General features: G+C 41.9%; 1 protein-coding gene across 3 annotated transcripts in view; it reads right to left on the bottom strand.

Annotated features, from left to right (window-relative positions):
• Positions 1-11,467, bottom strand: part of Cpeb4 (cytoplasmic polyadenylation element binding protein 4) — a 65,645-nt gene extending 54,178 nt beyond the window's left edge. For 2 of the 3 annotated variants that reach the window (XM_026414798.2, XM_026414797.2), the window contains exon 1: positions 8,970-11,467. In XM_026414798.2, the coding sequence (XP_026270583.1) occupies positions 8,970-10,094 (1,125 nt within the window). In that variant the 5' untranslated portion in view covers positions 10,095-11,467. Of the gene's footprint in view, positions 1-7,903; positions 8,082-8,969 lie in introns of those variants that run through there. The other variant, XM_026414799.2, reaches the window with a different exon arrangement.
• Between the last annotated feature and the right edge of the window lie 9,465 nt (positions 11,468-20,932).

Here is a 20,932-nt window from a genome sequence, read left to right on the forward strand (position 1 = left end):
ACAGTAGGACAATTCAGCTGTTCTGTTATTTCCTACAGCCTGTTTTCATAGAGATAATCACATACCTAAATCTCTGAACCCACAAGTATCCCAGAAGGTTTCTGTTACCTAATAAGCCATTCAGAACAAAGGACCATTGGTTTAAGGAAAGCAAATACTACTAAAACTCAGCCCAGAGAGGTGAAGTCACAAAGACCCACGAAGACCCTGAGTGGCCATCGGGGTTCTTCTTCCTCATGTCTGGTAGGCCCGAGCAGAGCCTAGAGTCAGCAGGGGAATGCGCCCCAAAACGCGCAATCCTTACTCCTAAACTGACGCTTCTGTCCCAGAACTACCAACATCTCTTCTTTTTGTGAGCTTGGAGAACAATCCTCAGGCAGCCTCTACCTTTTGGGTCCTCACAAGTCTTTTGCCACATCCTTAGATCTCCAGAGTCTCCTGGGCAGAAGCCCCTCCTCCACCCTGAAGCATGAAACAGGCCACCACACTGTACTCTTCATAAGAAGGATGCCCTTAGCCTGGGTTAATTATTCCCAGCCCATCAGAAGCATCAAACATCTGTGCACTGAAAGAGAACGGAATGAGAAGTGCTGGTGGAGCCAAGACCTGCAGAAGACCCAAGCCTCCACATTCCTTCCAAGGGCAGCGCACATGGATGTTAGTTCTTGGGAATGGAACCCAGGGGCACTCAACCCTTTAATATTTTATCTTGAGACAGGGTCTCACTTAGTTGCTAAGGCTGGCCTCGAACTTTTGATCCTGCCTCAGACTCCAGAGTAGCTGAGGCGACAGGCATGGGCCTCCAAGCCTGCTACTTCTACATTCCTCTTAAAAGACAAAAATATAACCCAAAAGACTCAGTCCTTTCCTGTTCTCTGTCTCATTATTCTTCCTTCCAGAGGTCCACCACTAGTGTCCAGAAACCAGGACCCAGAGAAAGACTAAGATGGAAAAAAGACTACCAAATTTCTGGTCACCAACTGATGTTCTGATATTTTGGCTGGACCTTTTATTTGTTTTGGTGGCTGAGAAGGAGATGAGGCCATTAGTGTCATCTGTAGTGATTAAGAGGAGGCTGAGCAGTGGAACAGGCTGGCGGTCTCAGAAATGCGGCTTTGCCTCAGTTTCTCACTCTCTTTCTTTAAAAACAAAAATACTTGAAAGCTATCTTTTGTTGTGTTTTGTTTTTTAAAGACTCCTTTATCTTTTAGAGATACCTGAGCCATTTTCAGATGAAATGATACTGTATCTGGGAAGTACTTTAAGATAACGTAAAAGGAGAGAGAGTGTTAGCACTACAGAAGAAAGGCCGGCCAGGAGCGGCCACCAGGAGCAGACAGCTCAGCTCGTGAAGCCAGGTGACAAGTACATGGCAGTTCGCTAGACTCTTCTGCCTACTATTGTATGTTTACATTTTTCCATGATAAAATATATAAAAGAGCGGGGCTGGGGTAGCGCAGTGGTTGAGCATTTGCCTCACATGCATGAGGCACTGCATTCAATCTGCAGCACCACAAAATAAATAAATAAATAAATAAAACAAAGATGTTCTGTCAATCTAAAACTAAAACTAAAAAAAAAAAATGTTAAAAACACTGTGGAAGAAACTTATAAAAAGTGGGGGTAGAGGTAGGAATCAGTGGGTTCAAGAAAACAAACATTATCTAGCCCAATCCACCATTACCTAAGTATAGTCATTTTATTTTTAAAACTAAAGAAACTGCTATTCATAAGATTGAATTAATATTTCTATTGGAAGACTTGTTTTTGTTTAACAACAGAATCTTCTGAAAGCCAAATATCAGACATATTTTTTAATCTCAAAAATCACACAAGCAAAAAAAGAAAAAAAAAAACAGACAAAATAAATGAGAAAATGAAGGATCAGGAAGGTTGGAGTAGCTTGCCCTGGGTCACATAGCTAGAAAGTGTCAGAGCCATATATGAAATCCAGATTCAACTCTCGTTACTATTATTAGGATATTTTTCTAGTAGTAATGTTCTTATATTGAGGTGTCTGTCCTTTTTAAGTCTCACAGACAATAAACTGACAAGAGCTATTTTACTGACTAGCACCATGAACCTATGGACTAGACGCAATCCTCAAGAATACTTGAAAGAACTATTATTAAAAAGGTTACATGATGTTTTAAGTATAAATATGGTCTTAAAATGTATAAAACCTAGGGATTAATTATAATAATTTTGGACTATAAAAATGACTGGGATATATTTGATAAATATTTGGCAAAAAGAAACTGTCCAACCTAATAAATATCCTACAATATGGAAATGACATGCAGAGCTTATGGCTCTAAACTTTAATAATCAAGTCTGAAACATGAGACAGGACCTATAGACAGCTGATAGAGTTGTTCCTTGACATATCAATGGGATTGAATTCTGTTATTCATAGGTTACAGTCTGCCTTTTGTAGTACTATTTTGTCATAGAATGTAAATCAGCACGTTATAAGTATTCAAGGTAACTTACACAAGTGTATATTTGCAAATGCCCAAATATTTTTGGAAGTTTCCACACATTTCATTAATGGTTACATTTATACATAGTTTTTATCCTACCTAAAGGTGAGCCTGTTAGTTTGCCTTAAAGTTTAATCATAGATTAAAATGACATCGTTAGGCTAGCTGATAATTTATTCATCATGTTTAACACGAAAAATTCATGTTCAGTATAACTTAAGATTATCACAGGTCAGAACACACTATAAAATCAATTTTGAGAGTCCTATGCCTAGTCCATAACATAGCAGGTGTTCAAAAATGTATGCTAAAAATTAAGATATAAGAAACCAAAACCTAATTCCAGGATAAAAATAAAATTATACCCAATTCAAATCTATAGTATCATCTGCTACTTCTTACCAAAAAGTCACAATTTTTCCATTAAAATGTTGTCTTCTTTAGTGTATATAAAAGCAATACATGTTCTAAAGTTCTTAATAAAACAACTATAGACAAACTCTTTCAAAATACTAAAAAATACAGGCTGCAAATCAATAAATAAGTGTGTGCGTGTGCATGTATTTATTTATTTGTTTATTTATTTATAATACTTCCCTTCAAGAAAACTGATAATTCTTCTAACAATTTACCTGTCCTGGGTCACATCTATAACTGATTCAAAAGGAGTACTTTGAGAAATAAAGCAAGAATTGTTTTTAATATTTATTTTTTAGTTGGCGGACACAACATCTTTGTTGGTATGTGGTGCTGAGGATCGAACCCGGGCCGCATGCATGCCAGGCGAGCGCACTACCGCTTGAGCCACATCCCCAGCCCAAGAATTGTTCAAAATCTTTTAAAGGAACCCAAGCTATACTTGTAATTATTTTATGATTTTATTCAATATTTGGAAGCCATATTTTAAATTTAAAAAAATTTAAGCTGCCTAATATGGCCACATACTTAAAGTACCTCACCCTTCATTGTTAGGTACTATTATCTTGATGAGGAACTGTCCTTCAAATTTAAGGGATTTACTCAAGGCCATGATGCAAATTAGAATTCAGGGTCAAACTTCAGTTTGTTTGGATCCACAGCCCATGCCATGTATTTGGCCTCACAAAACAGCTTCTCAATAATTATTCTTGTTACACATGGAGAAACTGATTTAATAAAATAAGACATACATTTTATCATTTTATAATCTTAAGCATTTCCTGAGAACTTGAAAAATGTAATTCACTCTGTTTCAATAATACGTGACAGAAAAATTTTGATGAGAATCTACACTAAATTTAAATATATTTGTGTGTGTGTGTGTGTGTGTATACATATATACATATTTGAAAATGTATCATGGCAAAAACATACTTTTAATTTCTGATAGACACCTTTACTCAATTAAAATGAAATAATGCATTTGCCACAAAATTAAAATGGATGCTCACAATCTAAGCTCTCTGACTTAAAGAAAAACACCTTATTCACATTATCTTATCTGTGATGAGACCAAAAAACCCAAGTATAACACATTGCTAAAAATAATGTGGTAATAGAGCTTCCAAGATTATTTTCCTACTATCTGAAGAGAAAAATCACACAGGAAATGAATTTAGACAGGAAAATTCAAATCTAGGCACAAGTTAAGGGCACCTTTCCCATTTCTTTTCACAAACACCAATAAGGATTACTCCCAAATCTTAACCTCATGACTAGAAAGCATCTTTCTACTTGCAACTAGCAATCATCACCTTCACCAAGAAGGCAATAAACAGGTTTTTCCTGAAAGGTGTTGGAACAATGTGTTGACCATATTCTACAGTTTCTCCAAAGACAAAATAGAATACAAAAAAAAAAAAAAATCTATCCTAAGATCATTCCCACTCCATCAGAAAAACAAATAAATCTACAAAGAGGGAGGAAATCTTATGTGGAGGCTTTTCCCAAAGTTTCTTCAGAATCTCAATTCTCAACCCATATTTGCAAGTCAGAAAGTTAGTTTCTCCCCTTTCTAAGTCAAAGAAAATGTTTCCTATGCAAAAATTCCTTTTGGGATTATATTAAGAAAAATAAAATGGAATGAGATTGCATGTTGAGATGGTTCCAACAATTCACTATGAGTGTCAGAACTAAAACACTGCTGCGACTTTGTTTGCAAATAGAAGATGTGGTACAGAATTTAAGCATCAATAAACTGACAACATGAGGAGAGTTTAAATTAAAGTGATGAGAATTACTTGCCTAGTTAAGACAACTTGACAAATCTGTGGTACCTGGGTCTAAAGTAAGGGCAAATGGGGCTGGTTCTAAGTCCTAAAGTATTTCCTACCATTCAGTTTTAGGTTAATCTTTTTAAGAGACGTGTTTGACTTCCCAGTTCTTAGCTAATAGAAGCAAGAGCACAATTAAGCAGTAGATAACAGAGTGTCAGCATACAAACTAGGCAACTCTCCTCTACTTTCCTGCAAAGACAAGGGACCTAAGCATCCCACTAAAGTGGTGCTATATTCAAACATCATTGTTGGCAGTTGTCCTAATTCACTATTTGATTTGGTCACCAGAATTCCAGAATCAGTTTGGCAAGACAGGATTTTCCCCCCCTTAATGTAAGGATCAAATCATTCCTGTACTCACAAGAATATGGGCCCTGGTTTTTTTGTTTTTTTTTTTTCCTTTTGGAATCAGTCAATAAAACCAAAAGTCACAGTGTTGATACATTCTACACATGAAAGCACCTAGCCCAGTACCTGGTATATAGCAACCACTCAAAATTAAAAACAAAAGTACTGACTTGAACATTATCTTAGTTTAACATTTAAAGTTGATAAACAAATATAACCTATTATTTTTCACTCTCAAAACCCTGCAATCAGCTTTTATGTTTGTTTGTTTGGTTTAAGAGACAGGGTCTGTCGATATTGCACAGGCTGATCTGAAACTCTAGGCTCAAGTGGCCCTCCACCTCAGGCCTCCAGAGGACCTACAGCCCTACAATCAGCTTTGTTCAACACTTGTAAAGGTTGTAAAAGTTTTTCTTCCACCTTCCACACTTCTTGGAGACCTTCTCTCCTCATCCCCAAACTTGCCTATGTTATAATGACTTGAGGGTACACAATGCTTTAGCACAGTGGTTAAGAGTTGATTCTTATGTGTGAGTAATAATAATTTCTACCTCAGGACTGTTGAATGAATTAAATGTGTTAATATGTGTCAAACCCTTAGAACCGAGCAGGCACCTTAGCTCTCATTAGATGCATACTACTTTAATATGCCGGAAAATAGGATTTGAGGCATGCCATCTGAATTCATACAATGAAGTTTTAGGCTAAGCAAAAATAGCCTATAAATACATTTTAATACAAAAAAATCTAAAATGCAATGCCTTTGCATATAAGTTATTGGAGGGAGCATTATTCACATATTTGGAATCTTCTCATGCGTTATAACCATGGATAAAAGGAAATGTTGAGATTAGACAAAAAACTAATTAAAAATGTCATCATTAATTTTAATTCTCTATGTGTACCCAAGCCTGCAGTAAACAAAGATAGAAATAATTCTGGTTCTTTTCAAATTAAAATAAACATTGCCCAGTAACAGTTACATTTCAGGGACATAATTCCCTTTAATATAACAATTCCATGCTAATCTCTGGTTGAATATCAATATTATAATGTAACCATATTAAACTCTAGCCTATAATTTCTGTAATATACTTCAAGATCTCTCCATAACATCTTAGGAATTCTTTTCAGCAGCAATTGAAATTTAATAACTAATATCTATAAACTTTCTTTCCTAAAATTATTAGTGCTCAAGTTATAAATTTAAATAAGCCAGGAATGTTTAGAAAAAAAAGATGAATTACAGTCACCCAGTTGAAGTTTCACAGTAGGCTGCTTTAGAATCATAAGGAACTTTAGGGATCACCTGGGTCACCTCCACACTTCATGAAGAAACTGAGGCCTCACAATCCTGCTACTGATAGAGCCACGATTTCAACCTAGGTCTCCTGGGTCCAGTCAAAGAAATGTTCCTTCCAGTCTTTTCATATCAAATTTAACCACGCAATTTATATCAACCCAGAGCACTTTTTGCCAAAAAGTAGTTCAAAAGAATTATTGTTTAAAACACACACACACACACACACACACACACACACACACGCGCGCGCGCGCGCGAACTGCATTCATTTAAGCAAGCACCACAGTCCTAAGTTTATTTACTTCTTATGAACTTTTTTCAAATTTCAACTAGGAGTTGTTTTGTATAGAGATTTTTTCTTATATTACTTATTTCTCTTGTGACTTTCAAATCACCCCCCGGTTTGTTGTCTCTCCCAGCCACACACACCCCCCCCCACACACACACACTCCTAAAACTGGTGATGAAAGAGAGCAGAAATGAGCAGTTTACTTTCTAAATCTATCCTACCATATTTGAGCCATGTACTTTGACCTTTTTCCATTCTCAACAAAATAGACAAGGGAAGGGTTAGTTTCTAAGAATATCTTTTAGTATTAGCCTATTATTTTATAAATCAGCTTAATCTCCAAAGAAATTGATCAAAAAGATTTCACATTAAATATTCCATTAACCCCGCACAGAAAAATATTAATGTACACATGTGCATATTTAATTCATTCTCTGAACTTTTTATTTTTCCCAAAGCAAATCTTTATCATAAGTCAAGAAGCTGAGAATGAGAGAAAACAATCATGAGTTTGCATAAATTTCATTCTGTCATCGTATAATAGCAAATTAAGAATGAAAATTATGTTTAATTCTGAGCCAAATTTTAATTCAGTTAAAAGCTATAGAATGCCACCTTGGATTTTTAAAATTAGCAATACATAAATAATTCATAGATGTTACCTTTCCATTACATTTCCTTTAAATTTATGTTCAAAGGAATATCAAGAGCAACTTTTTATAAATAGACCTTATAGGACTGTCAATGTCTTACACAGCCATTTATCTGACCACTAAAACATAATTCCTCTTTATTTTGAGTAAAAATGGTGTCTAAAAGCAAATGTCAACAGCTGCTCAACAGGCAACACAAGCATTTTTTAAAATCTAAAACTAAATTTAACTAAATATTTTAAGCTACATTGTACCTGAATTCTTAGGGTAGAAACACATATTTAATTCCACAGAATAACAGGATTCTCTTGGCAAACTTCCCGTCCCACTAAATAGTTACTAATAAAAACATATTTAGGCTTATGCTAACATTGAATTTGAGAACACTACAACTATTTTGTACTGTTTTGTCCCTTACAGAAAGAGCTCTAAATAACCCTCCAGTTGCAACATGCGTGTCTGTATTACACACACGGTCACATATTTTTAATCCTTGTTTTTTAACCTAGAATTCATACCCATAGCAGCTATAATTTCCTTATCTGTAAAATGGGGATAATAATAGAACTTACCTTGTAGGGCTGTTGTGATGACTGACTCAATGTTATCTTACCACCTAACTTTTCTAAACATACATAAATGATCATACTCCCAAAGTATAAAAATTTAATGAGGCATGTGATACTCAACTAATGATGAAATTTCCTTTATCTTGTTTCTATCAACTAAACTGGCTGCTCATTAGTTCAAAACGTCCAACAATGTGACTCTTGCCAGAGACAGGATATACTGGTAGCAAGAAAGACAAGTGATCTTTGCCTGCATCTATTTTTAGGAATGGTTTAATTATCTACACCCCTAGTGTTAACACTGGAAAGTAAACAAATGGGTGAAAGGCGTCATCAAAAAAAAAAAAAAAAAAAAAAAGTCACCATGAGATTAACAGTTTCATAGTATTCAAAAGAAATTATTAGCCTGCTGGAGGAGAAGGACCCGGGTTCAATCCCCAGCACCACAAAAAATAAAACAAAAATGGTGATCAAATTACACTTTAGATCACCTCTCTCACAAGTAGTCCTTACTGACACAAGACGGGCCAGAATTTGCAGAGGTCTGAGAGGAATTACGTGTTGACTGAATAAGACTGTCCAGGTTTAAAATACAACCTAGTGAGAAAACTGGAATTCAATAGTCAATTTTCAGTGAATCACTATCTTAACAGTGTCAAAAGAAATTTTTTTTAAAGTTACACAGTTACTTCATATGGACAGAAAATATTCATTGGCTTCTATAATGAAATACATTTATATTTATATATTGTTTGTTCTCACCTAACTAAGCAGGGAAAACTGACCCTAATTTCTCTTGTCAGGCAAGAAAGATACTATAGTTAATAATCATGACATCACTAGCTACCTGGTATGCATAATTATCTATGGAAAAATTAAGGCTATAATTAGAAAATTGCCAAAGAATCAGCTGAACATTTTGTTCCAAATTACACTCTTCTGATAAAGTCTTCATTTTCTAAGAAGAGCTCTGAGGTGAATATGGACAATTCGAACTCTTTAGTTCCAGAGATATTACACCATGCTATTTCCTTATTCATCTTAATCTATTAATGGAACATAATCTTACCGGAAAAGGAAAAATATTGTCAGCCCTGTTCAAGCTATCTTCCATCCAGGATTTTGGAGCAAAGGCAGAGGTGGGACGAGCATACTTCTGGAGCTGAATGTGATTGCTTGCAAAATTTTTCTTCAAAGGTGAGATGGAGTTCAGGGGTGTTATTCCACCATTCAGCCCTCTGCGGTGATCTCGGCCCTGGGAGCCTCCCCAGCCTCCGTATCCACCACCTCCTGGGCTCCAGGAAGATGACGGGGTTGGAGAGGGACTCTGGTAGCTGCTCCACGGAGAGGGGGGTTTGTTAAGATTATTCGCCAAATGAGGCAGCTGGTTAAAAGCAGCACTCCTGTGTGTGAAGGGAGGCGGGTGGGGGCTGGCAGGAGACCTCCTCTGCTGTTGATGCTGGCTGTGATGATGCTGGAAATGAGGGTGGTGAGGGTGGTGCTGTGAGAGAGGCCCGATCTGAGGGGAGAAGCTGCCTCCAAAGCCAGGGCTGACATGATGGGGGAAATTTTGAAACAACAGAGCACCATTATTAGCTGAAGCAGCAGGGACCCCTCCCTGGTGAAAGAAACTTGCATCCTCATTGATTATTGTAGATGAAGAAGGCGCTATGGCTGCTGACCAGTTACTGAAACCAGTAAGAGAGGATGCACTCGATGTCAAGGGTTGGGTCGAAGTACCTAGCCCTGTGGCTTCTTGATAATCAAACCCTGTCAAAACTGGTGATTCAATTCGTATTTTCTCCTTCCCATTGCTGTTTTCTGAAGAACTGTCCCCTTGGTTTTCTTCAGACTTTGCCTTCTCCGTTTCAGGCAGTATTCCAGCTTCCTGACCTGGACTCGGGGAGAGCTGCTGCTTCTCTAAAGGGTCTTGCTGTTCCTGTTGCTGACTTTTGGCTTTTTCTGACCCCAAGATCTCATCCTGAATGTTATGGGTAGCTGGAGCAGGAAAGAGCCAAGCTGACCCAGCACTGCTGCCATTGGCAGCTGTGTTATTATTTATAAAAGCAGCAGGGTTGGGGGTGGCATTCTGGTGATGGTGTGGAGGTTGCAGATGTGGATGGAATCGGACTGGAAAAGCAGATTTGTTCCCAGTATTGCTTTGCACTAGCACTCCAAACCCGTAATCCCCCATTTATTATTTTTAGGATCAGAATCTCACAAAAAAAAAAAAAAAACACAACCTGATGTCTCACACCGTTTTTGTTCCTCTACTCCAATTTAAGTTGCTTGTTTGTTTGCTTGAAATATCTTATTTATAGCTAGCTCAAAGATCGTAGCTTATCACCCTAAGTAGCTCTGATTTGGAATTCTGGTCTCTCTCTGAAAGAAGAAAAAAAGCAACTAAAAATAATCTCTTATAATATTGACATGAATCCAATTGGGCTGATTTCTAGGAGGGAATAAAAACGAAGAGGGTAAAAATCAAGTCTTTGGTTAGTAAAATAGGCGCTTTCTTTTTCCAAAGGAAAATACACATGAATGACAAAAACACAGCTTCTCAAGCATCTATGGATGTAGAAGAATAAGCATTGCTCGGAGTAAAAATATATATATGTATATATATATATATATATATAATTTAACAATCACATATGGTCTTCCTCAGCAGTTTAGATTCACTCACATAAAAATTAGAATAGTGCTAAGGGGGAGAATACGTTCTTCTCTTCTTGGCAGCTTGGTTAAAAAAATCAGGAATAATTTAAGAACATTATATATTATATATTTATATATATAGATTATATTAGGTTATCTGGGGCGGGAGGTGAATTCTTGATTGCGGGAGAGAAAATCAGCATTGACTAATGGAAAGACGATTGCAGGGAGGTTTCTGCTGTTCCTGGTCCTGTCTCTGTTCCTTCGCTGGGCGCAGTTCTGGCCTCCGGGGCTGTTCCCGAGGCTCCGGGTGCAGATCTTGCTGCGGTCGCTGTTCTCGGGCTCCCCCCGGCCTCCTCTCCCCCATGAAAGGGGCTGGAAACCCGCGTCTGCCCCTCTCGGGTTGAGATCGGGAGGGGTTAGCGGGACAGGGCGAGCGGGCGGCCCGGGGGTGCGCGGACCACGGGGGCGAGCGGGCAGGTCCTGCGGTTGCTGCCTCTTCCCCTCTCTGCGGCTCCGGGGTTTTTCTCCCTCATGGGACCCAGGGGCGGTTTGTTCAGTTCTCCCAGTTCGATTCTCCGCAGGGGTGGGGGGGCGGGGAGGAAGGAAAACCCCACTACGGCAGGTAGACTACAGAGAAAGGCCTCCCCCCCGGCGCTCTCTCGGCTCCCCCGGGTTTTTTTTAAACTATAATTTAGAAGGCTTTTGTTTCTCCTCACGGTTGCTGGGCCGTCGTTGTCGCCGCCGCCGCCACCGCCGCTCTACCCCGGTCCCGCAGTCCCAGCTGTCGTCGTTGCGGACTCCGCCTGGCTCTTCTTTTTCTTTCCTTCTTCCTCCTCTTCCTCCCTGCTGTCGCCGCCGCCGCCTCCCGGTGCCCGGGTCCAGCAGCCGCGGCTGAGTCCTTCTCCTCAGGACCGAGCCGAGTGAAATGACAACCAGCTGGAAAGACCAAGAGACACTTCCGGTTCGAGGAGGGAGGGGTGGAGCGCCGCTTAAGCCCCGCCCACCTTCCGGAAGACCAATGCGCTGCTAGCGAGCAGACCCAGCCCCGCCTCCTGGGCGCGGAGACCCTCCCAGGAAGGTCAAAAAGTTGCCTGGAGAGACGCCCCTTCCGTCTGCGCCTCGCCCAGTGAGGCCGGGCGCCTAGAACCTGTCCCCCAACCCAGAGACGGCGCAGCAAGCCGCCATCTTTTATATGGGCAAAGGGCCCCTTCGATGTTTATCTTCCCGAAACAGGCTCTGAAGGAGGATTATCCAGGGACACTTGGGAGAGAATGGGCTTCTCGCATTCTGTGGCATAAAGTCAAGGTGTTGGAGAGCGAAGTGTATATCTACCAAACGGCCGATGAACGAGAGGACTGCCCTTAGTAAAGGTGGTGCCCCAGGCGTCACGTGCTCTGGCCCGAGCTCCGCCCCAGAGGGATCAGGATAAGGAAGCGCGTCTTCCCAGCAGCTGTGCGGTGCCCGGCTCTGCGTAGGTCCTTGCCCAGAATGTGGACCTTGTGATGGATTCTCCCCTCACCACCATCCCCCACCCCCCACCCCCCAACTCTCCCATGCTGTCTTAGAGCTGTAGCTGCGGTAAGCAGCGTGGCTGCCGTCGTCTCGCTGGTGCTGGTCTAGCCTAACGCATTGCGGAGGGACATTTCCTAAAGGAAAATTTAATCATGGTCCTCTGCTCATATCTCTTCTATGTCTGCACATTAACTCAGGATAAAGGCCAGACTAGGTCTGGTTCCTTTTCACCTTGTGGGCGGCATATCTTTAATGCCTCATCTCCCTCTGAGTATACTCTTAAGTGCCTTTCTATGTGTCCTTTACTCTTATCTCTGCTTGCCAAACTCCTGGTTTTAGAGGTCAGTTCGAAAGCCACCAACTCTGCTTTCTAAATTCTCTCTCTTGCGTGTCCACGGGCCTATGCACATCTCAGTCTTGCTTATCACACTATATAGTAATAGTCTATGTCTCTCAGACCTGTGCTGGACTATGAGATCTTGGAGGAGTAGGCATTATAGATAGGAGGCATTAGTGAATGAATCCTGAAGACTTGAATGGACGGACAGCGACAATGGAGTCTTTCCTAAGTGACAGCTTCTATTTTCGAATCTGAATTAATTTCATTCCTTATACTATTTGACTTGGGGCTCACATCTCAAATTTCTATCATGTAGGTTGTTTGCTGCTCAGTTCTGAGTGTCATTTTCATCTTGTACATTCCCAGCATTATGGTCACCATCAGGGCTTGAGATAGTTTTGCTCTTGGCACAAGCCTTAATGTTGAAGAATTGTTTTCCTTTAGCAGGAAATGAAAAAGAAACAAAGCGGGAGGGGGTGAGGGGGGAATCAGTGTAGAAATGACTATGGAAAAATTAATGAGGAAAATATATAGCAGTTTAAAAAGAATCCTATAAGCAAAAGTGCCTTCATTGTCATTTCTGTATCCTTCCTGCAATGGCCCCAATTTATGTGCCTCAGTCTTAATCAGAGATTCTCTGTCATTGTACCATAAGTATGAGTCTTGTCTTTGTAATTCTATGAGTTACTAGAGCACAGAGATTGGATATTACTCTGGTGTTTTTTGTTTGTTTGTTTGTTTGTTTTGGTTTGGTTTTTATTTCCCACCACTGGACATGCCTTGAGACCTACTTGGTTCAGCCAGGTGGTGTTTCCTCCAGAATGATTTCCCCTCCTTCCCTCCCTCTAGCATCTTGTAGATTCTTTTTTTTTTTAATTATATTATTGATGGTTGTCAGTAGGTTAGTTTCTTGAGGGCATAGGTTATGTCTGAGTTGTCCTTATGCCCCAGTGACCAGGAGTGGATCAGGCACAGAGAGACTCCAGACATGTTTATTGAATGAATGGATGGATTCCCAGTAGATGGCAGAGGGTCTCTTGAAGGTACCAATTCTTCTCAGTAGCTACAGTGGCAGCTATGACTTAAAAGGAAAAGGGACTACCTTAGAACCAAACAGCCATGAATTTGAACCTCGGGTTTGCTACTTCCTCATTGTGCAGCACTGGGCATCACTTCTACAAACCTTCCTTCCTCATAAAGCGTGGATAGTGTGTCCACCACCACCACTCTCACTAGGTTTGTAAATGATATGAGAGGCACAGAAGTACTAGGCTGATCGGAGGTGTTCAAAAAAGTCGATTCCCTATCAGCATATTAAGTGCAGAGAATTATTTCACAAGCATTTTCACACAGAAGCAGTTACATGCACTACAGAATCTGGGAGCCTGTCTTTGATCTGTAGGAGGAGGAACCACACCCTGAGCCACAGTCAGGTGCTTCCAGGTCAGCCTGATCTTCTAGGACTAAATCCAGCAGGCAGTAGGTTTGGGCAGGGCCGGGCTGCAGCCAGGAAGATCACTGTAGACATTAGTCAGTTTCCTTGTTTGGTACTGGAGGCAGGAGAGAAGGAAGAGGGATTCAGTTCTCTTAGGTTTGTCGCCCACTCAGAAACCCAGGATACACAGCCCAGGACTGCCCTCCTTGGAAAAAATATCTGGCCTCAGAAACTGTCCCATGGTAACCATGACAACAATTCAATGCTCCATTTAGGATCTCCAAAGGGATCTCCAGTTGCAGATGAGTACTGGCTGGAATACTCTGCAGGGAGAAGAGAGCCCTTCCCATAGAGCATGCTCACCAGAAAGCTTTCAGGTTATGGGGAAAGCAAGCTCTGCCCAAACATTAAGGGTGCTACCAGATAACAAAACAAAGCCCTCCCTGTCCAGTGCACAAATACACCTTCAGAGAAGTTGTAGGCTGGCGAATGCCTGTACCTGTAGGCGCCTCCCAGCCCCTCTGGGATTTGAGGTCAACCACGCCCCAAACCTGGAGCCTCCCCGGAAGCAGAGCCTCAGTGCCTTCTCCACCAGACCTTTTAAAGTCTGGTGGAGGACATAAACCTCACCCTGTAATCACACAGGATGAACTCTGCTCCACCCCTGCTCTAATGTCCTCTCCACTGCCCTTGAACACACACTATCAGCCTTCTCCCAAGGGCCCACACCCAGCTACGAGGGCCTAGCTGATGACTATGGCAATCTGAGCCACCACCCTGGGCTGCCCATGCCATGCACTGTGAAGCTCCCTAAGGCACAAGGACTGGTCTGCGAATGTGGCCCATGGGAGCTAGGCGATGCATCACCCCTGTTGCAGTTCATTTCCATGACCCAGGGACACAAGGAAACATTGCATCCCGACACAAAGAGACACCACAATAGCGTGAGCCCATGTGCATTGTATGCAGAAATGTTTCAAGCAGTGGATCCTTTCAGCATTATGGCCCAGAGCTTTCTGTAATTGAATTGAAGGACACAGTGTCCTTGGTATTGGTTTCAGCTAGTGAGCTGTAGGGAGAAGACAGGTCCAGACAGGTAAATGGTCCAGTCTCCAAGAGATTAATACCCAGCAGTTACTTTGCCTAACAGCATTAATGAGCATTCTGGTGTAGTGGTAGACTCTAAAACATCAGATTCAAAGGCAGATCCATGAAGGCAGGGGAAGAGAGAAGGATGGAATTACTTTTGGAAGATACTCTTTTCCAAGAGTAGCTGGAATATTACTGCCATAATTACTGCAAGCTGGACAGAAACAAAACCAAGTTCTAAAAGCAGGTCTTATGAAATTGCACCTCCCATCTTCACCCCATTCCAATATTGGAAAGTGTGCATGTGGGTTTAGGAAGCACCCCCTTTTTAAACAACTAATTGTAGGCTGTGTTTTCTGCTTTTGTTGTTTTGCAACCTGCGCAAGCCCTCTACCTTTTAACCACTGTTTTCCTCCTGCCCTCCCACTTGAGGTATTACCATTTGCATAGACTCCGCAGTTAACAAGCTCTTTTGTTGGGGAGTGGCGAAGCCAGTCCTCCAAGGCATCGTTACTGAATAACTGGTTTGGAAAGGTCCAGGACACGGACATGCTTCACTTGAAATGGCTGTGTCCTGGCAAAGATTTAGGTGAGCTGGCCCAGGGGGGTTGACCTTCCAAACTGTGACGTGCATCACGCAGAATGACTTGGAGCATTCCGCGGCTCCGGCCCCCTAAATGAGCAGGCTGCTGACCTGGGTTACCCCTTTTGCTGTTTTGACTGGATGCACTTCACTTCCTCTATCAAAGCCACAGCCATGCCACCAAGCAGCTGCTGTCTCACACCCTGAAGCTGTGCTGGAGGATTTTCACCTGCAATGATGGGAAAAGAATAGCTTTCCCAAGAATGGAGGGAAGGTGTCAGGTCCAGAGGCCAGAGAGCTGGGGGTTGGAGATCAAAACTGTAGCCCCAACAAAGCTAGAAACTCACAGGCGCTCCTTTGTGGGATGACTTCCTTACGGCCAGAGTTTCTGCTAAAAAAGTTTCCATCTTGAATCATTAAGCAAAAAAAAAAAAAAAAAAATCATCTCTATGTTTTTAAAAAGAAAAGAAACCCACTAAAAATGATTCTTCCCTTTTATGTCCAAATCTCTTGCTCCGTGTTCTTGGAATATGTATGTTACTAGGAAACGATGGTAAGAAGTGATTTCTAACTGCTCAACCTCAATCTTTAGGGAGCCTTATACCCAGGGAAACTCATCAAATTCAGATTCCTAGGCCCTGTCCCCCAAGATAGAGGGTATTTTGCATTTTTCTCATAGTATGGTTTCATAAAATTATAAGGCTCAAAAGGGTTTCTCATGAAAATGTAGCACAGAAAAACTGGAATAGGAATGGTTAAAACAAAAATGTTCCTTGCACGAAAGGCCACACGTCCATTACACCTAGTGGCATGAGATATTGGTCTTTATTCTGGGCTCACAACTGCTAAGTTGGGATTCTAATACTAACAAAGGAGGAGGTGATGGATGCTTGGGGATGGGGCACTGAAACCCAGAAAGATTTAGGGACGTACAGGGAGTCTTAGAGCCAAGTCAACACCCTCATTTTGCAGTTGAGGAAACTGAGGCCCAGAGAAAGACCTTGTGTGAAATAATGCAGCTGGTGTGGCTGGATATCTTGCCTCAGAACTCTTTGTCCTGTCCAGTGACCCTTGAATCTTAGCATGTGTCTGAGTCACCTGGAGAACTAGTTAAACTAGACTAGAATTTCTGATTCGCTAAACAGTTGTCAGCTTTCCATCATTGTGACAAGATACCTGAGAAAATTAACTTATAAGATGGAAAGGTTTATTTTGACTCATGGTTTCAAAAGATTCAGTCCACGGTTGCTTAGTCCTGTTGCTTTGGGCCTATGGTGACACAGGATGTGGGGTGAGAGAATATGGCAGGGGAGCTGCTCACCTCATGGTAGCTGGGAAGCAAAAAGCAAAGGAAGGGGGCGGGGGCAAGCCCTTAATATCCCATCAGGTCACCTAACCTCCTCCCACTAGGCTCCACCTCTTAAAGGTCCCACAACTCCCAATAGTGTGACAAATTGGTAACCAAGCCTTTGGCACCTGGGCCTTTGGGAGACACTAAGATCCAAACTGTAACAAAAGGCTATGGACAAACCAAGAATATGCATTGAGAGCAAGTTTCCAGGTGCAGCTGATTTGGTGAACTCACTCCAAGAGCCATGGTCAACAAAGTGCATCAGCTCTACCTGGCCAGCTGCACACCTGTCCCTCCCTCCCTCCCAGCCATAGTCCTCCTGTCTGCTGCGGCTCATTTAAAGGTGCCATGATTCATCCTCTTGATCACCCAAGCCAAATTTAGGAGTTGTCCCAAACTCCACCTTCTCTCTTTCTCCGTCCTCTTACAGTTGGTCCCCAAGTCTCTCCTTTTCCTCCCCATCTCCTGCCTTGATTCCAGTTTAATTGTTTCTCACCTGTTTTTTTTTTGTTTGTTTGTTTGTTTGTTTTTTTGCAAACACCACCTTTTTAACCTCCCTGTTAAAAAGACTCACCTTTGAGCGAGGCCTGGCCTTGCTCGCTGAGTCTTTTTAACAGGGAGGCTAATTACATGACTCCATTGAAAACAGTGCTTCCGGTAGCTCCCTGATGGACTCGATTATGCTCTTCAGACTTCAGTGATTTTCACTTCAGCATTACAGGTCTTGTCACATTGGTGTAGCTTCTACCCTGCCACTTGACATTTTTTTTCTGAAAGCCGGCTTGCTCTTTAAAACATTTCAGAATAGGCATACATTCAAAGAAACTTGATTCCCCACCCCAAATCAAAATCCAGTATCACTTTTCATAACCAAACATAGACATAAACATGAAAACAAAACACTGCTATTGCCCTCCACCTACACCAAGTCCCTGAATCTGGGACCTTCTTCCTCTTTTTTTGAAAGGAAAGATGAATGAGTTTAGAAAGGAGCCTTAGAGATGTTCTAGCCCCAATCTGAAAAGTCTCCTGCATGTGACGAGAAGGACTAAGAACGAGGAGGAACTGCATTTCTCACCGTGTGCTTCAGCCTCGTGCACTGCTTGGTCTGTGCCCCAGAAGTCATCTCGGTTGTGTCCCCCACTGGGAGAGCACCTGTTGTTTGGAAATCATTGCCAGACTCTTCTGCCATGGCCTTGGGCCCTGGTCAACCTGGCACCTACTTGACATTTCCACACCATCTCTGCCGTCTCCAGAGCAAGGCTCCAAGCACCCTGGAAAACTTATTTCCGAAACCCCCTCCCAGCCAGTTCTAGGTGCTTTAGCTGCAGATAACAGAAGGCATGAGCCCCAGTACCGGGCGCTGTCTGAGGTTATTTCTCTTACCCATTGAGAGCACTCGAGAGGGCACACTCCTGTAATCCCAGCAGAGGATGGCAAGTTCAAGGCCAGTCTCAGAAGCTTAGCAAGGCCCTAAACAACTTAGAAAGTCTCAAAATAAAAAAAATTAAAAGGGCTGGGGATCTATCTCATTGATAAGAGCCCCTGAAAAGAAGACAAGAGGCAGCTGGTGGGAATCTCTGGGGCTCTTGGTCTTACAGGCTGCCCCAATCCTAGTCACTGTACAGTGGCCTTCAGAAGTGAGGGACAGAGGACTACCAAGAGCCTAGAGTTTCTAGTCATGAGCTTTGTCCTGATCATGGAGAGCAGGTCTTTTCCTAAGGCCCACCAGCACACACCTCTTGCTCAGGACTGGGCCATGAGCTTTGATCTAGACCAGACCCGGGCCCACCTTCCTAAAGATCCCTACCTGAAACATGGACGGAATCACATACTCTAGCAAGGAGAGGGGAGAGCACTTGAGGGGTCAGCAGAGCCTCCCCTGCTGGCCTCTCAAGGACGGTGGGCCTTTCTGCTTTTCAAATGTCCTTCCCCTGATGGGCCGTGACCACCATGCAGAGGCGGTCGCTTCCCTGCAGCTGGTGTTGACCCTCAGCTTCACGACGGAAGGACTGCTCCGTTCCAGGCTGTTAGATGCCACCCTCTGGAGAGGCTCCTGCTGCTCGGGGACTCTTCTTTTCTCCCTTCAGTGCCCTGTCCCTGGCATTGTGCCCCGCACACAGTAGGCCTTCACTGAGCGTTCACTGACTTCAAGTTGAATTATTTGTTTTCTTTCTTCTAGACAAGTCACAAGTAAGTCCATAGTTATACCTATCAGGTTGAATTTAGAAACAAGCACATTTTGGGCCATTTTACAAATAGGACTCTCAATTTGATTGTTGTTCTGTGTGTTTGGGGAGAACACAGCAACTTCCCGATAGCAGGTGTGAAGTTCCCGTTGACATAAAACTTTTACACATGGAGACTCTTACGGGAGGCTAGACACTGTAAATCCTGGAGTGATTTTTATAAACAGTAAACCATTTCAATCTTGCATAAAACACCATTATGCAGGGTAATAGCTTCATTTGGCCGAGCTGTCCTAGGTACATTTGAGGACTGCATTAAGCTCGTCTTTATTGATGTACCCTCCATGTTAAACAGCTCCTTAATGAAATGGATTGCCTTGGAGTCATTGGATAGTGCCTGCGTGCACATACACACACATAAAGTTACCACCACCCCAAAACTACTGCAGAGGCAGTAATTATCTAATATTAATGAGCATTACCACGTACAAGTGGATGTGCCGGTTTCTAATATAGTTGAGTTGATTCTCAGTAATGGGCTTCTTGAAATGACCTAGTCCCCACAGAAGTACCTTCACGTTCAATGGCCCATGTAAAATATAATAAATGCATAAATAATTTAGCAAGGGAAATAGGTAGCATTATGGCCACACTTCTCTGTGCTGCTGTTATTTAAAAGCCTGGCAGCTTGGTAGTTAGAAACCACTATGTCCAGGGGTGCTGTAATTCACCATTTGCTCCGAGTTGAAATGAGGCAGAGGAAGCTCCAGGCCCCTAGCTCATTTTTTATTTAGAGGCAATTTTTTAAAAATCCATTCAGCTATTTAAGTTCCAAAAATAGAGAGGGGGAAAAAGAAATAAACATGCTTCAAATTTAGAAGTGTAGAGCCTGCTGAGAGTCTTCATTAGGTGGGGTCTGAGATGTCATTTTATTTTATTTATTTATTTGGTACTGGGGAATGAAGGCAGAGCTAAATTCCCACCCCCTTTTTATTTTTTGATTGTGAGACAGTTGCCCAGACTGGCCTCAAATTTGAGATCCTCTTGCCTCAGCCTCCGGAGCAGCTGGGATTTGCTGTGCCCAGCCTGGCATACGATTTTTAAATCAACATTCTGCACATTCATAAGCCCATGGCGTGGGGCTGGGGATGTGGCTCAAGCGGTTGCACGCTTGCCTGGCATGTGTGCCGCCCGGGTTCGATCCTCAGCACCACATACAAACAAAGATATGTCCGCCAAAAACTAAAAAATAAATATTGAAACACTCTCTCTCTAAAAAAAAAAAAAAAAAAAAAAAAAGCCCATGGCGAGAATTTAAAAGTTAGTTTCATTGTGTGCCTGTGGGCTCACATATTTCTTTCAAATCCATATGCCATTCTGAGTCAGTGTTTTTCAGAATCTAGTCATTTTTATATATTCAAATAAATAATTTGTGTTGTGTTATTGTATTATCTTGGTTGGTATCCACTGAACGCTATTTATAAATGGACTCAGTGTTTTAGAATTTCAGTAAATAAGTTAAAAGGAATATTTTGTTTCTCTGATATAAATAGAAAAATCAATGTGACATGCCAGAAAGTTAATGCTATCATTACTTTTTTCCAAATACACTCTGAAATAAAAGCAGAGTGGCTCCAACAGATGTCCAGTAATCACCATAAGAGATGTCCCCTGTGTACTCTTGGCTAGAAGACATTCAGGAAAGTACTCAGAGACCTTTCGATTCAGGCAAGATGGATTCAGTCCCACCTCTGCCACTTGCCAGCCTGATAACTTATGACAAGGACTTTTTACTCTCTGAGCCTCAGTTTCTACACCTGGAAAATGAGAAAGAAAGTGGTTGAGCGGCTTGTTGGGGGATTAAGTGAGGTC

The sequence above is a fragment of the Urocitellus parryii genome, chromosome 1 (assembly GCF_045843805.1).
Source record: "Urocitellus parryii isolate mUroPar1 chromosome 1, mUroPar1.hap1, whole genome shotgun sequence".
In the NCBI taxonomy this organism is placed as follows: Eukaryota; Metazoa; Chordata; class Mammalia; order Rodentia; family Sciuridae; genus Urocitellus; species Urocitellus parryii.